The sequence below is a fragment of the Thermobia domestica genome, chromosome 12, assembly GCF_964235325.1.
Source record: "Thermobia domestica chromosome 12, izTheDome1.hap1.1, whole genome shotgun sequence".
Classification (NCBI taxonomy): Eukaryota; Metazoa; Arthropoda; class Insecta; order Zygentoma; family Lepismatidae; genus Thermobia; species Thermobia domestica.
In genome coordinates, this window is record NC_137465.1 from 74,379,429 (window position 1) to 74,404,343 (window position 24,915).

General features: G+C 37.4%; 1 protein-coding gene across 3 annotated transcripts in view; it reads right to left on the bottom strand.

Annotated features, from left to right (window-relative positions):
• Positions 1 to 5,773: 5,773 nt before the first annotated feature.
• Positions 5,774 to 24,915, bottom strand: part of c12.2 (von Willebrand factor A domain-containing protein c12.2) — a 1,756,568-nt gene continuing 1,737,426 nt past the window's right edge. For all 3 annotated transcript variants that reach the window (XM_081733805.1, XM_081733806.1, XM_081733807.1), the window contains exon 34: positions 5,774 to 5,921. In XM_081733805.1, coding sequence (XP_081589931.1) covers positions 5,813 to 5,921 — 109 coding nt within the window. In that variant the 3' untranslated portion in view covers positions 5,774 to 5,812. The remainder of the gene's footprint in view (positions 5,922 to 24,915) is intronic.

Here is a 24,915-nt window from a genome sequence, read left to right on the forward strand (position 1 = left end):
GGGCCCAAATTTAAAATTTTAAATGAAAACATGGGGTGAGTGACACCTCATTTGATAGATCTTTAAAAATTAAAGAGCGCTGTGGCAAAAGATTTTTCATATCGGTCACCGTATTCAAAATGTCCGCCAAGATATGTTACTTGTATCAGATAAACGTCCAGTTGCAGTAATATGAAAACGGTTGAACATAAATGACCCAAACAAAAACTCAAATAGGAAGGAATTGGGACAAATGTAATTATGTTGTCGCGGTGCACCCCAGGGCCACCTTTCATGCAGGCTGAGGCCTAACTCAGAAATTTTAAACGAAAATATGGGTCAAGTGATACCTAGTTCGTTAGATCGTCATACACTAAACAGCGTTGTGGCAAAAGATTGTTCATATGGGTCACCGTTTTTAAAATGGCCTCCAAGACATGGTGCGTGTATAGTTTTATTCTGTTCATCCGTTATTATCTTGAACCGTTTTCATATAAGTGATACTGGACGTTTTACCTGATACAGACACCATGTCTTGGAAGCCATTTTGAAAACGGGCCCCATACGAACAATCTTTTGTCACAACGCTGTTTAGTGCATGAAGATCTATGGAACGAGGTATCACTTGACCCATATTTTCGTTTAAAATTTCTGAGTTGGGCCTCGGCCCCCATGAAAGGCGGCCCTGGGGGGCACCGCGACAACATTAATCGATTTTTCCCATGGCTTTCCTATTTGCCTATTTAAGTTTTTTTGTTTGGCTCATTTGTGTTCAACCGTTTTCATATTAGTGCTACTGGACGTTAACTGATACAGGTAACATATCTTGGCGACCATTTTGAATACGGTGACCGAAATGAAAAATCTTTTGCCACGGTGCTCTGTAGTTTTTAAAGATCTATCGAATGAGGTGTCACTCGCTCCATGTTTTCATTTAGCATTTTAAATTTGGGCCCCGGGCCCTCTTGAAGATCGGTCCTGGGGGTACCGCGACATCACCATTCGATTTTCCCCATGGTATTTTCTATTTGAGTTTTAGTTCAGTTCATTTATGTTCAACCGTTTTTGAGATATTTCCGTGGAAAGATTAAAATGGGCCACCCTGTATCTCTCTCTCTCTCTCTCTCTCTCTCTCTATATATATATATATATATATATATATATATATATATAGAGAGAGAGAGAGAGAGAGAGAGAGAGAGAGAGAGATAAAGTGTTTCAAAACAACGCCGACAACGTTTGGGAGGTGACTCCTGACACCAAGATAAGACGAAAAGTATAAACCAACCTGAGTGCACAAATGCTTCCTTTAGGAGTTATAAGCTGCCGAAAATATGAAAAAATAAAGTTTAAAGGTCCATAGCTTCGAAACTATGGGACCTACCGTATAGTCGAGTCAAGACTTTAATGGGAACTAATATCTGCACTATTCAAAAATACATGTTTCAGAATCCTATGGTACTCACGCAACAATTTTTATGGAGGCAGTTTGGTTATGGGCATATAATTTGAAGTACTCACCAACTACCTCTATAAAAATTGTTGTTGAAGTACCGAAGGATTCTGAAATATGGCTATTTGTATGGGGCATATCCTAGTTCCTAAATAACGTCTTGACCAGACTACGATAGGTCTCATAGTATTAAAGCTATGGACCTTTAAAGTTGATATTTTCATGTTTTCTGAAGCTTGTATCTCCGAAAGGAAGCATTTGTGCACCCAGGTTTGTCTATACTTTTCGTCTTATTTTGGTGTCAGGAATCACCTCCCAAACGTTATCGGTGTTGTTTTGAAACACCCTATATATATATATATATATATATATATATATATATATATATATATATATATATATATATATATATATATATATATATATGTTTCTGACCTAAAAATAATGCGTAACATTTTAAGGGAAAGAAAAGTAACATGTAACGCCTAACATTTTTACAAGTAACTTACCCAACACTGCCTGGAATATGGAATACAAATATTGTAAGTGCGTACACGAGATATTAGCATTTAAACCAGTTACGTGCATACAGCCGGCCCACTGATTCCTTTCATCTGGCCCGGATGACCCCATATTGAAAATATAAGAGGATTGTTACATAAATTCTAAACCTAACCAAGAAATATTAGAACTAGACATCCAATACTTGAAGGTCTTATTTATTGAAACTTAATATGATGTCATACCAAATTTGGTGTTAACACCGACTTGTATTCTTTGTTACAGGCCCAGAAAGATATAAGAGTGAGCAAAGTGTAACCAAAGAGAGAAATTAAAGGCGAGAGCTCTACAAGAAAGGTTTAAAGCCGCAGGAGATCCACACTGTCCCTTCATATGCCACAGTGAATAAATGGGTGGCCGAATTTAAAAGGGGGAGAAACTCCATTGAAGGTGAGACTCGAGCAGGAAGGCCCATAGAAACAATAACTCAGGAGAACATTGACAAAGTGCATGAAATCATCATGAATGATTGGCGAGTAACCATCAGGCAGATTGTTGAGACAGTGGACTTATCTACTGTAAGCGTTGATCATATTTTCACCCAGCATCTAGGAATGAGCAAGGTTTCCGCGAGATTCTTGCCAAAACTTTGGACACTTGATCAAAAACTCACCAGACGCAACATTCCAAGGGACACTCTTAATCTCTTCCGGGCAAATACAGATGCCTTTGGCACTCGATTTATAACAGTAGATGAGACCTAGGTAAACCATTACCAAGCAGAATCCAAACAAAGTTCAAAGCAGTGGAAACACCCCTTATTCTCTCTCTCCGAAGAAGGCCAAGTCAGGGTCTTCAGCTGGAAAAGTGATGGCTACAGTTTTCTGAGACTCGAAAGAAATAGTGATGGTGGATTATCTTCCAAAGGGGCGAACAGTGACTGGGGAGTACTATACAGGTCTTCTACGACAGCTGTCTGATAATATTCGGCAGAAGCGTCGTGGGAAACTGACAGCATGTGTGTTTCTCCATCAAGACAATACCCCTAGGCACAAATCAGTCGTCGCAATGGCAGGAATTTACGATTGTGGCTATTGATTGGTCTCTCACCCTCCTTATTCGGCTGATTTGGCACCTCCATTGCTGCACAGTGGGCTGGAGTATTAACAACCTTGTCAAAATATGAAAACAGTATGCAATTTGCATGGGTTTATGTACTCGTGGATTTTCGAGATCGCTGAAACCGATGATGACATCAAAAGTGAAAACTTCAAAATGGTTGATCCAATTTGGCGGACAAAATATATTCGGAATGCTCCAATGGGCTGAAAATTGAGTTTGTTATATTTGTGAGGTCTCGGATAAAGTTTTGTATATCACAATTGCAAAATTCAATCAGCCGGAACCAATATGGTGAGTAAAATGAGTGTAAATGGCCATTTGGAGACTTTCATAACGAATTTGCCTTCCATATTGGATCCAGTAACAGGAATCAGTGCCGAGTTGGGCCTTAAAGTAATAATGCTATAAACAATTGCAGATCATTCTAGAGTTTTTGTCCATTTCACGTTATTTCTCGAAAAGTTTGCAACAGTGACCTGTGTTTACTATCTCTTTTGTCTTTATTTTCATTGCTGCTTCCAATGATGATATCCAATTTAGATAATTCGATTTGCAAAACCATACCATAAACTTGGGTTACTTGGAAAATCTGGGACTATTTGAAAAGCTGGCATTTTTTGTATTATATAATAATAAGAGAACTGACAGATACGTCGTTTTCTTCCAGGATGGTCATAAGTGTTGTGTCTTATTTATAGACTGGTCTAAAAATTCTCACAGCTATTGATAGTACTTTTTTCGGTGTTTTTTTTTTTTTTTTTTTTTTTTAATTTTCTGTAAATTGTCCCTGTGTTTCCGTAATGAAAAGTGATTTTTACCTGCTTATGCTAAACATCATTGCTTTCAGAAGTTTCCTAATGAGACGAATTAGTTTTACATTTCCACTTCCTTTCTGGGACAATCTGTGGCCATTTTTTACTTCCGTTTTTATACTAAAAATGATAATATTGATCAGGAGGATAGACAAAGATGACATTATGAATTTTTGCCTGAACCTACCTACAAGCACAGAGAACAAGTTGTTTTTCCATATGACTTTGCAGCAAAGAATTTTAATATTTCAATTTATGTCCTCATCGTACTGTGTTATATTATTATTATTATTATAACAGTATCATATGATATTTTTACAAAGAGTTAACGTAAATGTATACTTGTAAAAATAGTACCAGATAATTTTGTAAACCAATGTATATTTTTAAGGCAATTACTGATCTGATACATACATAAATTTCACAAAATTATGTAGGGTATGTGTTAGTGTCTTAAAGAAGTCTCAAGAGCTTATGCGTGTTTGGCATTTGCCAAAGATTCCCTTACATTGTTTCAAAAACTACTGTTTATAAAGCATATTGCAAAACCTTTTTTCTTTTTGTTTTTTACTAGTTCTGTAGATCTTCACGAAGACAAGCTTACCACTGTAGTTAGTTTAGATTGGTTCAACAATTTGTCGGGTTTAACTAAAAGGTTGTGCAAAAAAATCTCTTTTTTATTTAAAACAGCCTAGGAACACATTACTATGAAAGAAACATAGGTATGATGCATATCAATCTTCTCAGGAAAGTGTGATCTTGCAAGTGGTTCTTTCCAAATAGTCCCAACTTTCACACAACTCTTACTACTATGAAAAGATATATATTTTCCAAGTAGCCCCAAAACCGGGGCTATTTCGAAACATCACAATTTGGCTACTGGGAGGCTTCAGCTTCAGTAAAATTTTGTTGTGGCTGCAGGAAAAGCTCTAGAAACATCACAAGAAGATGAAAAATTAATTGCAATAAATAACAAGGGGTAGTATATATATAAACTTTCCAAGTAATCCCAGTTTATGGTAACTCTCTTGGGTTGGCAACACTGTCTATCCAGTAATATTCGTTAATACATGGGCAAGTGTCCTCGTTTCTCCAGTTGCTGCGTGCAAAGTTTCATTTCTCTGTCTCTTTTGGTTTCTTCGTTATCACAGTTGGACATTCTAAATTATATTATAATGTGGAAACGTCATTTCATGACTTTCTTGTCACGTCGGCACGAGTTAACGTTTTTGTAGGGAGCTGCTATTTCACTAATGCGTGTTTACGGTCACAGAGAATACATTTATATATGTACCTGCAGGGATGAATTCAGGTGGTAGCCCGGGGGGAATCTCTCCCCCGAAGAAAATTCATTCCCTCCCGGAGAAACTCTCAAAATTTCAATCGCAAAATGTAGAAATTACTTCACCCAAGCTCCTCTCCCCCGAGGAGTTCATATTCCCCCCCGGGTGAAAATGACTGAATTCAACACTGTGTACCTGTATGATGACACGCATTTCACTTTTGAAATTTGAGTTTTGAAATGATCGATATGAAAAAACGGTTGTATATACATCGTATAAGTAGTGTTTGAGCGGCTCCGGAAAACATAATGGTATGTCACATTTTCTAACTTTCGAATAAACTCGAAAAGAATATTCAACATTTCCATGCAATTCAATGCAATGACACGTAGCAAACAGGCTTCCCCTGCCACCTGTAGGTACAATTCCAAAATTAATCTACCTTGATACTGTTCTATGGTTTAATCACAACCCATTCCACCTAATAATTGAATTTTACCGGAAGTGGCGCCACCTACTTCTCATACCTAAAAGTGAAAGGAAACTTATAATAACTGGGAGAATATAATATAAAAGGTTTATATTTGTAAACAACTTTGATAATAAACCACAACAACAACTGCTGATATCAATTTATTCAATTATATTTTACTACAGTTGTATCATCTTGTATTAAGTATTGAGGAGGTAAAAATCTGTTGCATTATCTGAGGAATATCCTTCAAATCCAGACAAACGAATGCTCTCCCTGAAGGTAGTTTGTCTTTAACTCTGTAAAGAAAGTAATGTGTTTTAGAATTAATGCATTACAACACAAGAAATTGCTATATATATATATAATACAAATAATGTATCTTTACATATAGGTCACAACATCGTGTCGATGAGTTCTATCGGAATTTTCTTGTCATCTCCTACATTCTCATCCCACCCATTCTTTCACTATCACTTTTATTTAATCATCCGTCTCCTTTGGCCTTCGGACGGAGCATTCAGTGCATACAATCCAATGTTTACATACTTATGATAAGAAATAAAGAAATGCACGAAGTCAAAGTTCAAACATTGTGTAAAATTCAAGTTGGTTAATTTCACTTGAAAAGTTAAATACTTTTACAGAGCCATTGTATCTTCATGGTGTCTTACGACTGACAGGAATTTTCTATCAAAAAGCTTATGATCAATGAAATGAAGGCAACAATTTTTCACTGATACCATGGAATTATGGATTTGAAACCTATAAATGCATTTGTGTATTATAAGCTATTTAGGGGAGATTGTCACATTAGGATTCGACATTAGGAAAGGAATTTTCTGTAGAAGTAAGGAAGTCAAACACGTTAAGAGGATAGATACGTAGACAGTACCAGGCTACCACTAACAACCAAATGACAAAAAGGTCAATTTGCTAAGTATAATGGAATCAAAACCCAGACTCAAAATTTCCATTATAAAAGTGGGTCTGTGAATCGGGTTTGCAGGAAACAAACTTTGTTTGTTTGAAATGTCAGAAAGACAGTTTGTTCATGAATAAAATAAAGAAAATGTTGTGTTTGACCGTTATAATAGGCTTTACGGCGAAAACGCCTGGCGCAAGTGTACTTCATTTTATTAATATGTATTTAATAAAAGTAACTACATCGAATTTTGTATTTAAATCGAAAGCTTAATGTAGGAACTTCATAGAGACAATAAGAAGAAATGATAAATTTGTGTATCATACTACTATATTCCTGAATTCTAAGGAATATAAAATGTTATCATCTTTACTACATAAATCAAAGTGTAAGAAAATAACAAATTCAAGTAAACTCAAAATAATAATAAATTAACTCAAGCCTAAATAATAGAAACAAACAAATAAATGTTAATCTGTTAAGTCATCATTTTGTTAAAAAAAATATTCAAAATGATTGATTTTATGCTTCCAGTATAGATAAAATTTTGATGCTTCTATGTTAAGCTTCAATTAATGAATTAATTAATCACTGAACCAAACCAGTGACAAGTATGAAACAGTACGCCATGAAAAAAAATCTGTAGTAATTTCGAGTATATGTTAAGTTAGGATTTGTAATATTTATACTTATTCTAGTTTGACGTCCCACGCACATTCACTTTAGGCAAAAGGGGACAGATGATTAATGAAAATGAATTATTATGAATTTATTATTATTATTATTATTATTATTATTATTATTATTATTATTATTATTATTATTATTATTATTATTATTATTATTATTATTATTAGCTCTCCTACCGAGAATTGAATATTCAATGTTGTATTCATTTGATTTCTAAAACTTTAATTTCACAAGTGGATATTGGATGAATCCATATTTAGAAAAACAAAACAAAAAAATCATGTAGCCCAAACAAACTGGATCTGTTCGACTATTTAGACATCTTCATAATTTAACAAAACAAATTTAAGTAATATTGAGACCTTTATCCGTTATGAAGTTCTGATGGGACTGCATTTTGAGTCTATAGAAATGAAAGAAAGTATTATTTCGCCCAAGTCACACGAAATTGGTAAAAACACGACTAACCCTGAGCGGAATGACTCACATATCGAAGGATCTTGTTTCCTATGTGACGTTTCGCTTTCAGGAAAACCACAGGTAACTGAGTGAGTCTTGAGGTTTTTGCGTATTGCTCATTGTGAAGAAAGAAAGTAAATGTTCATCATACTTATTTTACGAAGAGACAAAAATGAAATGAAATGAAATGAAATCTTTAAGTTTTACGTCTCACGGTTATGCCGGTTCGGCTAAAGGAGACGGTGATGATGAGAGATGAGTGAAATGGTGGAATGAAGAAAGTGGGAGGAAACGGGAGAACCCCGAGAAAACACACGAGCACGGTGTTTGTCCACCACAAAGTCCACACGGCGCGATCTGGGATCGAACCAGGGACCCCAAGCACCGGAGGTGAACGCTTTATACGAAGAGACAAAAATGTTGATCTAGCCCTTTGCGTTTAGCGTTGTGAAACCAAACAATGTTTCGGAACATCTGTATTTCAATTCTCATAAAATAATAACGAGAACTGTGTAATGCTTATTATATTATATATATATATATATATATATATATATATATATATATATATATATATATATATATATATATATATATATATATATATATATATATATATATATATCACTCGTTAATGGCAGTTGCATGTATTTAAAATGTAGACTTTTTCGTTCAACAAGTAAACATTTCATTAGTTAGTTGGTTGAGTTGGGGTTTACCGCCCCGTTTAGTAACGAGACTAGGGTGAGTTCGCCAATAGTCGACCGCCATCCAATAGTCGACCATTTTTGCTTACTATTGTGTATATAAAATATATGTAGTGATCTTTTGGAGCGGAAAGTGATTCGCGATAAAGCTTGCATCATATACCACCAATGACAATCATTGTTTGCCTCTCCCTTGCCCAGCTGGTCGTCTTTCACCGATAAATTTCGACGTATCTGTAGAATTACGACTCAGGTGCACAGTTTACGACAGCGTGTAATGGGAATCTTGTGCACCTGTTATTTTTCGCTTTTCTGAGGATATAGATAGTACGTGAGGTAAGAAATGTTTTTGTTACAAAACTAAGTTATTCTAGAAACTGTACAGTATAATTTGTCAATAACTGGATAGTATTAAATGAAAAAATACATGTTAAAATATGGTCGGAATTTGGCATTTTTTCTTTCCCATACAAACCAATTGTCGACCAAGGGTGGTCGATTATTGGATTATTTGAGAGTGCACCAAATTGCTTCAAATTATTTCCTGTTTGGTATTAAGGTCTGTTCTTCAACATGCATGTATAAAATTTTTGATTACGTGACATATTCTAAAAATCGACCGCCTGTTTCTCGTGTTGGTGGACCATTGGAATATTTCTTGCCACCTGTCGACCGCACTGTTTCATACTATGTTTCGCGTTTTGCTGACTGGAATTTGTTCAGTAACTTAGTTTAAAGTTTCTTTTTATGACGATCTACTATTTCAATGTGAAACCAAGTTTTTTTACACGGAAACAAGAAGCCCTCCTCGCTGGTCTAATGGATAGCAACCGTGCCTTTGGTGCTCTGTGTCCCGGGTTCAATTCGAAGCGGGAGAGCATAGAACGAATTAAAGCGGTTCGAATATTACTGTAAACTGTAGGTCCACGTCTTTACATAGTCTTGATCCTAAGAAGGGACGTTAAACCATAATAAACAAAGAAACAAGCAAACAAACGAGAACAAGAAGGGTTTCCTGTGCGTCTACCACGTCTTTCTGAATGAGAGAAATAATAATAATTTCTTTGAGGCATGTAGCAGACACGTTGTCCAGTGCCTAGCCTGCTGGATTACGAATTGGGAATGGAGAGATGTGCAGGTTGAAACCCCAATGCCGGCCCTTCTAACAGGTTTCTTAGGGGTTTTGTCAGTTATACCAGGCGCATGTCATGATGTTACCTACATAATAGGCTCTGGCCGACACCTTTCCTCATCCTTCACCCTCCCCTATCTCGTCCTGTGCCACAAATGCTTAAAGGACATAAATAAATTCAACAAAATTCAAGTAAGTGTTAAAGTATGCTGCTTTGTAATAAAATCCTGGGTTCAATTTTCCATGGGAATACAATTGGTTCGGAGCTCATGTTAAACTCTAGGTCTCACGTCCTTGCGACGTCATCATCATCCGATTAATGTCAATAAAAAATATCGATTCACTCGGCTCAGGTTTTTTTCAGGTCAGAACCTGCTTTCGGGAAGAACACTGAAATATTAAGAGTATCAATATTGAAAAACAACTTTTGTTAATATATTCTTGATTACTTTTTGCTTTGTAATATAGCAATGCATTTTGTTGTTAGAAATATGGCAAAGTATTTTAAATGTTATGTATTTTTGACAGATTTCCGCTATTCGGGCTCCGGGATATAAAAGAAAATTTTTCCGCTATTCGGAATTTGATATACTGTGCGCCTTATAAGCTGTAAGAACAAAACAATTTTCAGTTCGTGATGCCTGTAAAAGGTTTGGTGTGCCAAAGACAACAGTTTTAGACAAATTACATGGAGTTCAGTTTGCACCACTTATTGCAGAGGTTCTAGCAACAGCAGCAACACCGTCAACAATAAAGAATGGGTTTCGCAAATGTGGACTGTATCCTTTGAATCCGGACGCTGTTGACTACACAAAATGCATCAAGAGTGTATGCAAAAACATAGAGAGTACTTCCACTCAGCCAAATGTTAGTGAAGAAGACCTTCGTACTGCAAGAAAAGTTATTCTGTGTACAAGGATGAACTTTAAAAGGCTGTGGTTGACTTCAACGCAGTTCTTGAAGTTTTGAAACTTCCAGCAGAAAAGCCGATGGACGAAGCACTACAAACTGATGTTAAAAGTGCCAACTTACCATTAGATGACGAAGTTGCAGTTGGTGAAATCCCTGTAGTTGATGGCAACAATGAACACTTGTCTCAAGCTACTCTCACTGTTGGAAAGGATTTACTAAATGATCTTCTCCAGTCATTGTCTGTTGAAGGCAATCCAAGTGCAACAACTGAAAACAGAGTGAATATAACATCTATTGTACCAACGAAACCTGAGGAATTCGACGCCATTGCAGCACAAGAGAAAGAGGAAATTAGTATTGTACCAAACAAGGAATCAGTTATGTCTGCTCCAACAACAGAATCAGAGAGGCCTTTAATAAGAAAGGAAGGAAGGAAGCGTCTATTCCAGAATTTGTGCCATCAAATGAGAAGGAAACACATCAACTACACTGAATGAAACTGAACCTATGAAAGATATTTAGCAAGATACTTATTCTCTCAAAGAACCTCCTACTAAAGCTCTGGTTTCTATACCAGAAGCACAGCAAGAAACAAGGGACGTTGAAAGCGATGCTGTTGCTGGACCAAGTGAATCAAGTCAGAAGAATATCGCAACAACCCCTAAAACTATCAGACCAATATGTATAACGCCAACTTTTAAAAAGCATCTGTTCTGGCCTAAGAGTCCAGTCAAAAAGCCTAAGAAGAAGGTAGAGAAGATACCGTTTGCAATTGGCTCAGAAGAATATCGCCGCGCACTGACTGCAAAACAAGAAGAACAGAAGAAACTAGAGGAGGAAAAGAAACGCAAAAGGGATGAAAGAACAGCAAAAAAGAGCAACAAACTGGAAAATCCAAAGAAACGATCGAAGACGACGACCACTGCTGTTGTAGAAGAACATCACAATGAAGAAGATGTAATTGATTACGGCGATGGAGCCATATGCGCAGGATGTGGAGTGATAATAAACAATTTTGCTTTGGAAAGTGAAGATAAACCAGTGGGTTGCGATCATTGTGATAAATGGTTCCATCTTCGGTGTACCGAATTATCTGGGTATACATGGGAAGAACTTGCAGATAAGCTGTTCCTGTGCGCAGATTGTATCATATAAATGATTTGAATAAACAATCAGGAACTTACTGTTATTACATGAAAAGATAACTCAATGTGCTCATGTAACTCAAAAGAGAAACCTAACACGGGAGAGAAACCTTATCATATGTGAGACGATAACTCGACGTGCTGCAGTAACAAAGGAGAGAAATCTTATCATATATGAGAAGATAACTCGATGTGCTGAAGTAACACAGGAGAGAAACCTTATCATATATGAGAAGATAACTCGAAGTGCTCAAATAACAGAGGAGAGAAACCTTATCATTATGAGAAGATAACTCGATGTGCTCAAGTGACACCGGAGAGAAACATATTTCATACAGGAGAAAAGTGAACACTTATGATTTTCTAAATTATTAGAGACTCGTACTTTGTTTAGGATTTGTAAAACCGTAATATAAGTGATAAGATAACGTGTGCATATAACGGAGGAGAGAAGTCTTGTTTCACGTGAAAGATCTATTTAATATTCAAATCCATTATTCCAAATAAAATAGCTAGGTACCAAATCCTAATAGCGTGATTCTTTCATTTATAATCACTAAGGAGAAAACCTTATTGAAAATTAAATAAAATCTTTATAATCGTTTTGTCAAGTTTAAATCTCGCGAATAATACAATTTCGAAATATCACCTAAGGCAATCAATTACTTCTACGTGATAGAAACGATAGAAATTGCGAGCGGTCGACTAATAGCATGAATGCGGTCGACTACTGAGCGATGATGGTCGACAAGTGGGAATTTTGATGAGTTTTCGTAAAATCTATTTTTATATCATTGCAAAATTTTAAAAGTGAGCAGTTAACACAGGCATGGTAAAAAAGAACCCAAATAAAGCAAATAATTCACTTCTGTCAAATACTATGAAATCATCACGCTTTATAAGTGCTTGGAAGTAAGATTTTTTTTCAGCGGTCGACTATTGGCGAACTCACCCTATATGAGACACGAAATCCGAACACCATGAGCTCCCAACAGGACATTTGTGTTCGTATATATATCTAATGATTTAATGAAAAAAGTGTCATGCCCTGATTGGCAATGGTCAGGGGAATCCCGCAGTGTCGAGGTTCTGGTGGTGATGTGTCAGGAAAACTAACTATTACGTGAGGAGCAGAATAATGGCATTGTCCAGTAAAATAAGCAGGCGGTAATGAAAAATGGACGAACTCTGATTTCAAAGAGGGGCAAATTGTTCGCGCTCAGTTATGTGGCGCGAGCATGACGAAGGTATAATTGTGTTCGATGTGTCGCGAGGGAAGGTAATGACAACTGTAATGTTTATGGCAAAACCACGTCGGCGAAGAACAGTGGTCAGAAGAAAACCCTCAGTGATAAAGTCCCGCCAAGATTAAAGAGGATTATCACTTAGAATCGTCGTGTGACGGAAAAATTTAAGCAGCCCTCCCCTCCCCACAGCCTGTGTCAACGGTGTCCCGACAAAACGTACCACTTGAATTTTCGCGACAAAACGTACCGCTTTTGACGACCTGTCATAAATGACAACCTATCATGGATTAATAAAAGCATTTCTGATATTTATTACACGACAAAACGTATTACTTATATAAATTATAACCTGTCATGGACTAATTAAAACATTTCGGATATTTAATCAGCGACAAAACGTACTACTTCATGTTAAGAAACTACTTCCTCATGAGCAGGTAAAACAACGACAGTATAAGGTTGAGAAGAACAGACAGGCAATGTATCGAGTTGTCAAAGTGCAGAAACTCATTGGTAAAAAAGGGCTCATTTACAGAGGAAATGTAGCAGACTATAAACTGAAAGACAACAGCTATAGATCATGGAAACTTTTTGGATATTATTCCTTTCTTAAGCAAATTTGATCTTCCGCTTAAAAGTAATTTAGATAAGGTCACCGAAAAGAGTCATATACGAGGAAGTAAGCAGGATAGTGGTCGCATAACTTTTACTAAACACGGTGAATTATGTTTTGAATGCTATCAGCACACTTATCAGAGAAGATATTTCGAAAGAAGTCTCCCAAGCTTCAATATTTTCTGTTCTATTAGACACTACTCAAGATATAGTAGTTTCAGGCCAGTGCTCTGTTGTTTTACGGTATATTGTTAAAATGGTTGTTAAACAAAGTATTGTTGTCATTGTAAAATGCATATCTACCACAGGCGGTGTCTTTGCGGTTTACTGCTGGAAATTCTGCAGAAGTTGAACTTTGATATTAAGAAGTGTATTTGAAATTCAACCGATGGCTCAAGTAACATGCAAGACAATATTCGGATTGTTTCAATTCACCTATGATCAGTTACACGTGTGATTCAGTTGATTTTGAGTTTAAGGGCCCTTTTAGCAGCGAGGGTATATGAGACGGGACATACTGATTTACGGGAAATCCGAAGCACATGAGCTCGAACCCAGGTCTCCCACGACAAAGGCGCATACGCTAACCGCTTAACTACTAAGAAACTCAGTTACACGTGTTGTGTTACGCTCATTACTTAATCATGTCATATGTGATCTGACAAAAAAATGCATTGATTCTGTGTCATTGTTCTGCTGAATGACTGTGCGATATTTATGCGTGAGTCTTATCAGCGAATGTACATTTGGAAGATCAAATGTTAACAAAGGCATCTTAAAGTTATTGCGAAAACAAGATGGTAGAAAACACACTGTTTTTCAGAAAAAGTTTGGTCATTTTTCGAACCCAAAAAGTGCTTTGTATATAGTGTTGACAATAATAATCAAGAAAATTGCTTCTACAGAAAATATCAAACCAAAAGCTAGGTATAAAGCGAAAGGATATATAAAAGATCTCAAGTTCAAAACAATTCAGACAGCAGAAATGTTCCTTAAGATATTTCTAGTGACGACCTCTCTGTCAAACTATCTCCAAATAGAGGGTGCTGCTAGTGTAGTCCTATCGGATGGTGCAGACTACTCTGTTCCAACTGAAAGAGTAGAGAAATGATTTTGAATCCATTAAGAATGTAGCATTAAGCTTTGCAGAATGGGCCAATAACAAATTTGAAGACTTAGAACGTGATTCCTTTTTTTCTATTGACCTATCGACAACTCGCCTCCAGAGATGGACAAAGATTTTTCCTGTGAATATGAAGATGAAGCTGCTTCTATCCAATGACCAGGTACTGCATCGAAGCATTCAACACAATATTGGACATGGTAGTTTTGAGTATTTCTTCAAGATTCAAGAAGCAATGTACTTTATGGACTATTTGGACCCTAGCCACTTCAACCAAGTAACAGAACTTCCAGACGTGCCTTTCGATAAACTTACATATTTTCTGAAAAACTTCAGTTAAGAAGTTTCCAAGGATACTACAAATGTATTCTCTTGGACTTTTGAAGGACGGTGATATCCTTGAAAGACAGTCTTGATGACGAGCACAACCGAGGAAAAATGACTGTGCTGATGGTGCAAGTGATTCAGAATTAGGAGAAAATACATTTGTTTACAAGGAAAGCGAATGCAAAACGTATTGCAAAATTGTCCAATGTGCTGCTTTTTAATTTTGCAGAATTGTAATTTGTGCAGTAATACTTATCCAGGTTTCCAGCATACAAATGTTTATTGACTTTGCCCGTAACTCAGGTAACATGTGAAAGAATTTTTTTCAAAATTGAAATAAACTGAAATACATTAAAAATAGGCTAACGAGTACCATGTCTCAGGAACATTTGAAAACATTTTGTTGATGTCTATTGAAAAAGATTTATTAAAATATATATATATATATATATATATATATATATATATATATATATATATATATATTTCGAATGCAAAAGTGATAGAAATCTTTGAGTTTTACGTCCCTCGATTATGCCGGTTAGGCTAAAGGAGACGGTGATGATGAGAAATGAATGAAATGGTGGAGGAATGAAGAAAGTGGAAGGAAACGGGAGAACCCCGAGAAAACCCACGCACACGGTGTTTGTCCACCACAAAGTTCACTTGGCGGGGGTTGGGATCTAACCCGGGACCTCAAGCACCAGAGGTGAACGCTCTACCACTGAGCCACCGCGGCCCCGCAAAAGTGATAGATACAGTAACATCAAAAACTAGTACTCTAAAACATCTGCTAATTTTGTAATATAGTATACGTTCTCCTTGAACTTCATATAATATTTTGAACAATTCAGAATAATATACTGATAAAAGAATATCAGGTTTTAATTGTCAGTTGTTAATACTATTGACTTACTGTAGAAAGAAAACTGCAATTGATTTGTGACATTGAGATGCTGGTGGCACTTGTGGGAGAAAGCGCCCGCGCCCCTCTAATAATACCTATCCGTCTCTGGTCCAAAGCCTGGATAAAGTGTGATGGGAATCAGCAAATATTCAAATATTTCATATGCAAGATTCTTGCTGGTCTTGGTCTGGCGAGAATCTTGCAGGCATGGTCTTAGTCTTAGTCTTGGTCTTGCATCGGTACTTTTCTCACCACCAATCTGTTCAACTTTTAACCTTATTTTGGCCGATATATATATATATATATATATATATATACATATACTTATATACCGTCCTATCAAGTGGTACGTTTTGTCGCCTGACATTATTTGATGGCTGATTGGAAGACTCTTTGCAAGTAGCCCTCCAGGCAAGTGGTACGTTTTGTCGCTTGTCATTATTTAAAGTGTTTTTAGAAAACCCTTCACAAGCAGCCCTCAGGGTAAGTAGTACGTTTTGTCGGTGGTACGTTTTGTCGCTAGTACGTTTTGTCGCGTATTCTGTGTCAACAACCAGAAAATACGCCGCGAGTTGCAGGACATACACAGTTAGTGCCGGGTTGCACGGACGCAACCGCCGATTAAGGGACCACTACGCTTTAGCAGGACACCAATGGTCTTGCAAACATGCAACATGGACTGCTGATCAGTCTTCAAAGTGGAAAAAAAAAAAAAAAGCAGAGGCGGTATGTTTTATTACGATTCTGACTCGACATACCGGCTATCTGAATGTTGAAATACAATGATGGTATGTTGCCCAAAAGATTACATTTCTATTTACATAATGACTCAAAACCATAGGAGAACTTTTTATAGTTACGGGTGAGGCATGGAGAGAGAGGCTTTGGCCCCGGTCCCAAGTTTCTGCGACTAATAATCAAAGAAAGTTCTCTTACGTTGGATTATAGAGAACACAAAACTGCTCTAAAACATATTTTTAAAAAAATAATTTTTAAACAATTTTTCGCGGGTAAACTCGCGAACTCCCCACTCGACCGAGGTATTTCAGACCCCCGGAAGGTAATGAAAGTATATAAACTTCATCAATTTAATATTCTTGACACACCACACAATAACCGAACACAAACAAAATAACAGATTTCTTTGATTGCATAAACTGTATTCTTGTAAATATCGTACTGAGGTAAACACAAAAGAAGTCCCGGCAAACTCATAACGATTCTTCGATTTTAGTTTAAACAAGTTGCCTTAATACACTGTCTTTTGTTTGGATTGGACCAATGACTGATTTTTTTCTGTCATGTGACCATTATTTGCAACCAGCATGAGTTCCTGCGTAGGAGCAAGGGGTGGACTTCTTCGTAGACACCTCATTTTATAAACAAAAGATAGAAGAAATATAACAAAAATGGTGTTGCCAACTTGGAAATTGTTTCTATATAAGAAATAAAATCTTTGACATGCAAAGCAATTCATCAATTATTATGTATAAAAATGAATTTATTAAAGGTATATTAGCATCCATTTTCCAGTGACGGTATGTCTTGATCACTGAAAACCCAGAGGCGGTATGTCTCCATCACTGAGAAACCAGAGACGAGCATTAGGACATTGGTGAGCATACGTCCCGAGAAAATCGGGACAGTCCCGATTTTAGGGTCTTTATCCCGGCGTCCCAAATAAAACCCCCAATGTCCTAAAAAATTGATGGGAAAAAATAAAATTTTTTACATTGAGTTTTTACTTAGAGAATCTGAATAACGCAAAGGAGAGAACACATTTTGTTTTCGTGGGATCACAAAATTGGTTTCGTTTTTCATCTAAAAATTTTTAAAATGTATTTGTGAACTAAACGCGGTAAGAATATTAAATTGATTCTTTCGTCGCTGTGCAGCTCTCGCGACTCTTAGTTTAAACAATGAATGGGTTGGCTGCACTTGCGGGAACCGGTCAAAACCCCCACAGCCAAAACCCCCACACTCAAGAAATGTCAAAACGCCCACACAAACGGTCATAACCCCCACACAAATGGACAAATGTCCCAAATACACGAACGGTCATAACCCCCACACACAAGAAATGTCAAAACGCCCACACGATCGGTCATAACCCCCACACAAATGGACAAATCTCCCAAATACACGAACGGTCATAACCCCCACAGCCAAAATCCCCACACTGGTAGTCGGTCATAGCCTCCAACGGTCATAACTCCCACACAAATGGACAAAACAGCCACACATAGCAACGGTCACAATCCCCACATAAATGGACAAAAACCCCACACAAATGGACAAAACGCCCACATGCAGAAATTGTCACAACTGCCACACAAATGGACAAAACCCCCACACAATCGGACAAATCTTCCACACTCTGAAATGATCCTGGTTGCATGTCTTGCCCTTGTACTTTTTAATAAAATTTTTTGTTCCACTTAAACTGATGTTGCAAATATTCTTCTTGGGCGTCATAGGGCCGCAACAAAGACGTGAAATGACGATCATTTCAGAGTGTGGGGGATTTGTCCGATTTTGTGAGGGTTTTGTCCATTTGTGTGGCAGTTGTGACAATTTCTGCATGTGGGAGTTTTGGCCATTTGTGTGGGAGTTTTGTCCATTTATGTGGGGATTATGACCGTTGCTATGTGTGGCTGCTTTGTCCATTTGTGTGGGGGTTATGACCGATTGTGTGGGCGTTTTGACATTTCTTGAGTGTGGGGGTTTTGGCTGTGGGGGTTTTGACCGTTCGTGCGTTTGGGAGATTTGCCCATTTGTGTGGGGATTATGACCGATCGTGTGGGCGTTTTGACATTTCTTGAGTGTGGGGGTTTTGGCTGTGGGGGTTTTGACCGTTCGTGCGTTTGGGAGATTTGTCCATTTGTGTGGGGGTTATGACCGTTTGTGTGGGCGTTTTGACATTTCTTGAGCGTGGGGATTTTGGCTGTGGGCGTTTTGACCTAGACCCGCACTTGCAACTGCAGTGCCTCTCCCCTCCAGATCGTCAGCTTCAGTTCAATTCAGTTTGACACTTGTTATCACCTAAGCAGTGCGTTTTGCTTCGTAGAGCTTTGTTTATTCGTTTAGTGAATTTTGGGTCAATGTTTTGTTGTTGTTGTTCTGTTTCTTTTTCGTAAACATGAGTGGTGATAAGGGTAAGAAACGTAAGTGTTCGTTTAATGAGGAGTTAAGAAAGAAATATCCCTTCTTTTCTTTTTTTTTTTTAAAAAAAGTGACAATAAACCACATGTAGCAGTTTCTACTCGGTGTTCAAGTGAGATTAATATTGCTCATGGTGGCGACTCCGATATCAAACTTCATATAAAGACTAAAAACACCTGGCTGGAGTTAATGCAGTAGCGATGACAACTTAAATGAGTAAATTTATCAATATGAATGATTCCGCTAGGGATGCGCACGAGTCGAGACATGTCTCGAATCTCGACTCGAATTCGATTCGAGTCGAGACACACTTTGTAAATTCGAGACGAGTAGAGACAAACGTATTTCTCGACTCGAATGTCTCGAAAATCTTTCTATGATTTTTAATATTATTTTGAAGAAAGTACTCACTCAGAAACACTCGGCACGAGAATTTCGGAAACTGCAGGACTTGTTAGGTGTTCGAGGAGTGCTGTGGTGATTGTCTTCAACAAGTGGCGAAACCAAGGGGAAAAGAAGTAAAAATGTCGAGGGGTTGGCGCCCCCCACGTCATTACAGATGTCGGACATCGTAGGCTGGGCTGACTGGTAAAACAGAACAGGCAGCGAATTGCGTCGGAACTAAGATCAGAGTTTAATGCTGGGCAAAGTACAAGTGTGTCTGAACTAGTGTTGTCAAATTTCCGGAAATTTTGAACCTGCTTTTTTTTTTAAAAAAAAAAATAGTTCGATTTTCCGAAAAAATTAAAAAAAATTAAAATGTTTGTATTAGGTTAATTTTACTAATAATGATATCTCTTTTTTTCAAACACGTGAAAAATGTAAGTTCAAAAATTTCAATATTAAAAAAATAGCACTCGAAAATAAAACTATTCCAATTATTATCTATATATTAAAATACTAGATTTACGCGTATATGTTTCTCCTCACAGAAAAATTTATATGTTTGTCTTCAATCGTTTCAACAATGAAATCTCGAACCCACAAGTGTTAGAAATGTGCCCTTTTCATTTGTCGATTCCAAATTTTGTGTAAATTGTCCAGTTCTAATTGAATATTTTTTTTAAAAAAAACATGGCCATTAGTTCTTTATTACATTTTTAGGAGTACACTAGAAGTACTGTGGGGGCGCGGTGGCCCAGTGGTAGAGCGTTCACCTCCGATGCTTGGGTCCCTGGTTCCATCCCAGATCGCGCCGTGTGTACTTTGTGGTGGACAAACATCGTACTCGTGGGTTTTCTCGGGGTTCCCCCATTTTCTCCCACTTTCTTCATTCCACAATTTCATTCATTTTTCATCACCGCCTCCTTTAGCCTAACCGGCATAACTGTGGGACGTAAAACTAAAGATTCCATTTCACTAGAAGTACTGAAATTTTTGAAAAAGTAAAGCATCGTACTCTACGAGTTATATATTACATCACATAGTTGTATATAGGGGCTGTATATATGTAAGGCGTTTGTTTCATGGCCAAATGATAATGAAACAAGGATAACCATTTCCCCAGTCTAAGATTAATCTTCATTGTTTGGAGAGGGTTTTTTTGCCCAATAAACACGTTTATCACTGACATAATTAATTGAGTGTAATTTATTTACTCATTAAATAATGCATGCAAATGCATGCATACACGATATGAGCATTCAGTAAATGGATACTTGAAAACTTGAATTCAATTATCTATACAAGCCGGCTACGAGTCTTTTGTTTTGGCCACGGCTGCAGTCCAAACTACATTTTCCTCCTACCAATTTTACAATTAAGATTGAGCTTCTTACCGAATGTGTAGCCTACCGAAGGACCACACAGATGTTATCGAAACTATTGTGCTATTGTTTCCTTGTATGCTTTGGCAGAAACTTCTGTAGATATCGAAGCCCGCCAGTGACGCCATATCTAGCATCTTGGTGCTAGATCTAGCATAATTGACTCCATTTAGCATCTAGCATCTTGACTTTAGCATCTTGGCAAAATCTCATTCTTCCCTCTGGAGAACAGAAAAAGAATGAAAATTTAGATGGTTCACTGACCGTTGGGAATTATCCTTTAGTTGAAGCGATGGTTGGAGTAATAAAACCAGTTAGTATTTCCGCTGTTGTATTGTTGAATTCACAGAAATGTTCAAAAATAAGCAAAACATGTCTGTGCACAAGATGTTTACTTACCCATAGTTTTATTATTGTCAACTGAACCCTGAGTGTGAGGTTATCTGGGATGTTTCTGTCCCTTCTCACTTTACAACTTGAGAGGGGAGGGAGTATGATCGTCAAGGGGACCAGTAGTAATACACCGCTAAAAGAAATGCTTCAGTGATGCGTCGGAAGCGGCATGTTTTGTATATATTTCTTAAAATGTTATCCATTCATAAAGTATAAATTCCCCCTTCCTCCCCTGATTCTCTTTCCAATACAGAGAACCGACTCTTTAAATGAAGAAAGAACCCTGAACCCCCCCGAAAATGCTAAAATGAATGATGCGTACAAATAACAAATCTGTGGATGAATCAACTAATGCAGATACATGTTAAGATGATGACGAAGATAACAGTGCTTGATGCAGCGCAGTCCACCACATGTAAATAGATTTGAAGTGTTCATATTTGTGTATGAGTACGTTTGTATGTGCTTGTTTCTGAGTATTTATATGCGCGTGTGTCTTGTAATTGTTATATTAATATCCACTGAATTAAGTGAAAGTATAAAATGAATTTGATGACTGCCAAATTGACGTCACCTTGGTAAGTCATTACTTTTTAATATTTAGTAATATTAAATTAGATTATAGTTTAGCTTCGTTTTCAAGAGCAAAGCTCTACAAGACGTGAACCTACAATTTAACGTTGAATTTGAAACACATGAGCTCCTACCATGAATTAAACCTCGCTCGAGAAAGGCGCATACGCTAACCACATAGCAACGGGGAGCTCAACATTTAGTAATATGTACATTAAGTTGTAAAAGTATATTTGTTTAATTTTCACTAATATAATCTTCACAATGGAAAGCCTTTGCTAGGCACGAATTTAAGAAAGGCTATCAACCTCGTGCTTATATATTAAAGAAATCTGATGAAAACTCATGTAAAACTTCTTACGAATAATGTAAGAACACTGTATCTTGTCCAGTTCAGATTAAAATCATGAAGGCCCAACGTGAAAATGAACCGTTTGGAACATCTGTGCACATGACCAGTGACGTGGCGCTACCAGATATCACTTTGTAGTGTGGCGCTGCCAACATATTCCAGCTCCAGGATACCTTTGTTCTCATTGTGTTTAGTGCGTCACAAATCCACGTAGTGAAATTACGCAACAACGTAATTTGGCAGAATCGTTGGCATGGCGGGCTGTCGGCAGGTTCGAAGATGGTCAGTCACAGCGGGAGGTGGCACATGCCATAGGAGTGGCACAAAGTGTGATTTCCCGATTGTGGAATATATTTCAAACAACTGGAAGTGTTCGAAGAAGACATGGACAGGGCCGTCCATTAGCAACCAAAGCCAGAGACGATCGTTATCTCTTGTTAACAGCCCGTCGAAACCAGCGTCAGAATACAACTCTGCTCCCGCGAGCCTTCCGAACAACAATATGACGCACAATATCCACTCAAACGGTCCGCAATCACCTTCGAGAAGGTGGTCTGTACGCACGTAGGCCTATGGTGTGTGTCCCATTAACTCCACGACACCGTGTTGATCGATGATCGTAGGCGGAGGAACATCGTGGGTGGGGACGCAATGAATGAAGCAATGTTTTGTTCTCTGACGAGTCTCGATTCAGTGTGGAGCCTGATAATCGACGTGTTTTCATCTGGAGAGAGTGTGGAACACGACACAATCCCATGTTTGTGCGAGAAAGATCCCAGTATCATGGTGGTGGACTGATGGTGTGGGCAGGAATCAGCATTGGTGGGCGTACTGAGCTCCACATCATCCGAAATGACTCTTTGACGGCTCTGAGATATAGGGATGAGATCCTGAAAACTCTTGGCTGGTGCCATTGGTGATTCGTTCCTTTTCATTGATGACAATGCTCGTCCTCACAGAGCTCGGTTAGTGGATGAGATGCTGGATGCTGAGGGTATCGCTCGGATGAAGTGGCCAGCATGCTCTCCGGATCTCACTCCAATTGAGCATGTCTGGGATATGCTTGGCAGACGAATTGCCGCTAGGCCAGTAAATCCAACAACCATTCCAGAGCTGGAAGTCGCTCTTCTGGATGAGTGGCATAACATCCCCCAAGAACTCATCAATAATCTGATTGAATCCATCCCACGCAGGTGCGAGACTCTGTTGGCTATTCGAAGTGATTATATGACATATTAAGGAACAATCAGTGTTGTTGCCTTGCCTGTTTGTGAGCAGTTCGAGAGGTGCACACATAACCGTCTTGTGTCATGAGCCATGTGAACAAGGTTTTCCGTGCCCCAACACCAGAATGTGCCCCATTTTTCTAGTGTATCTTAAAGCGTGTTTTCCTTCTTGTATGATATATATGAGTCAAACACAAGCTTATTCATACCTTATCTTAAGGTCTTGTGTGATATTTCAGCTGAACCCCTAATTTTTTTAGCATTATATATATATATATATATATATATATATATATTGGCGGATCCAGGATATGATCAAGGGAGGGGCTAAACCATAGTTTACAGTTTTATCCAGTGTAAAGCAGGATTGAAGCCCATTTTATGCAGTGTATACTTGAGTGTGAAGGAAGGGGGCGGGGCTATAGCCTCCTTGGATCCGCCTCTGTATATATATATATATATATATATATATATATATATATATATATATATATATATATATATATAGATAGATAGATAGATAGATAGTTATAGATATAGATAGATAGATAGATAGATATAGATATATACATGATCTAAAATGGCCTCGAATCCATACTCGCTGAGATGAACAGAAGATACCGTTTAAATCCACAAATTCAGCCCCATTAGTACTCTAAGGGGGCTGGTGACATGGAAAGATAATTGAAAATTATCAATATTAATGTTAAATTGATCAACTTTTGGGCTCCACAAGTTCATTGGTGACAGTTTTGGTGCCCTTTGTGTCCAAAATGAAACATATTCTCGCTGTGCGAAGAACGGGTATTCTGCTAGTCTGTAATAATAACTAACGGAAGTTTCACTTAATGTATTTCTCGCTGCTCAAATTTACTCACTTGTGCGGTATATGTGTGTAAAGTAGATTTAAAACCTGTTGCTTTAAATATTTTTCCGTTACCGAAATACATTGTATATACAGTAAGTAGGACGTCGATAATGTTAACGTCAAAAATCCGAACGCGGTCCCTAGAAGCGTCTTACATTTTGTCTTAACGCTAGCGATAAACAAACAATAGCGTGTTCGTCGACGTTATGTAAAGTCAGTGTTTTTACAAAAGTTCATTTATATGTAATTGTTTGTCATGTATTTTTATTTTTATTTTTTCTTAGGCCTATGTTTTAAGTGTGACTTACAACAACAGTGTTAGTTTGAGTACAAACAGGTTCTTCAGAAACATTAAATGTAAGTAGCCTTACGTACCTGTATTGTAATTACTGTATGTTCCGAATAACCACTGTATCGACAGAAGAACATACTGTACAGTATATGTAAGCCTAAATGGCATTTTCTTGGTCATTTTGGAAAATCCGAACAATTTGAAAATCCGAACTACCTGTGGTCCCAATTAGTTCGGATTTTCGACTTCCCACTGTATATGTTGCAGACATGTTACAGCAAGTATGATTACTAGCATCAGGCCAATAAATAATTTTTAAACTATATTTTCCTGTTTTTGCCAATATTTCCGAACAAATTATTTTTTCTAATGGTTTCAAAATTTCCGGAATTTTACATAGAACAATGAAGATATCTCTACGAAATATATGTTTGATTTAACATATTAACTAAAATGATTCTGTGATTAACTA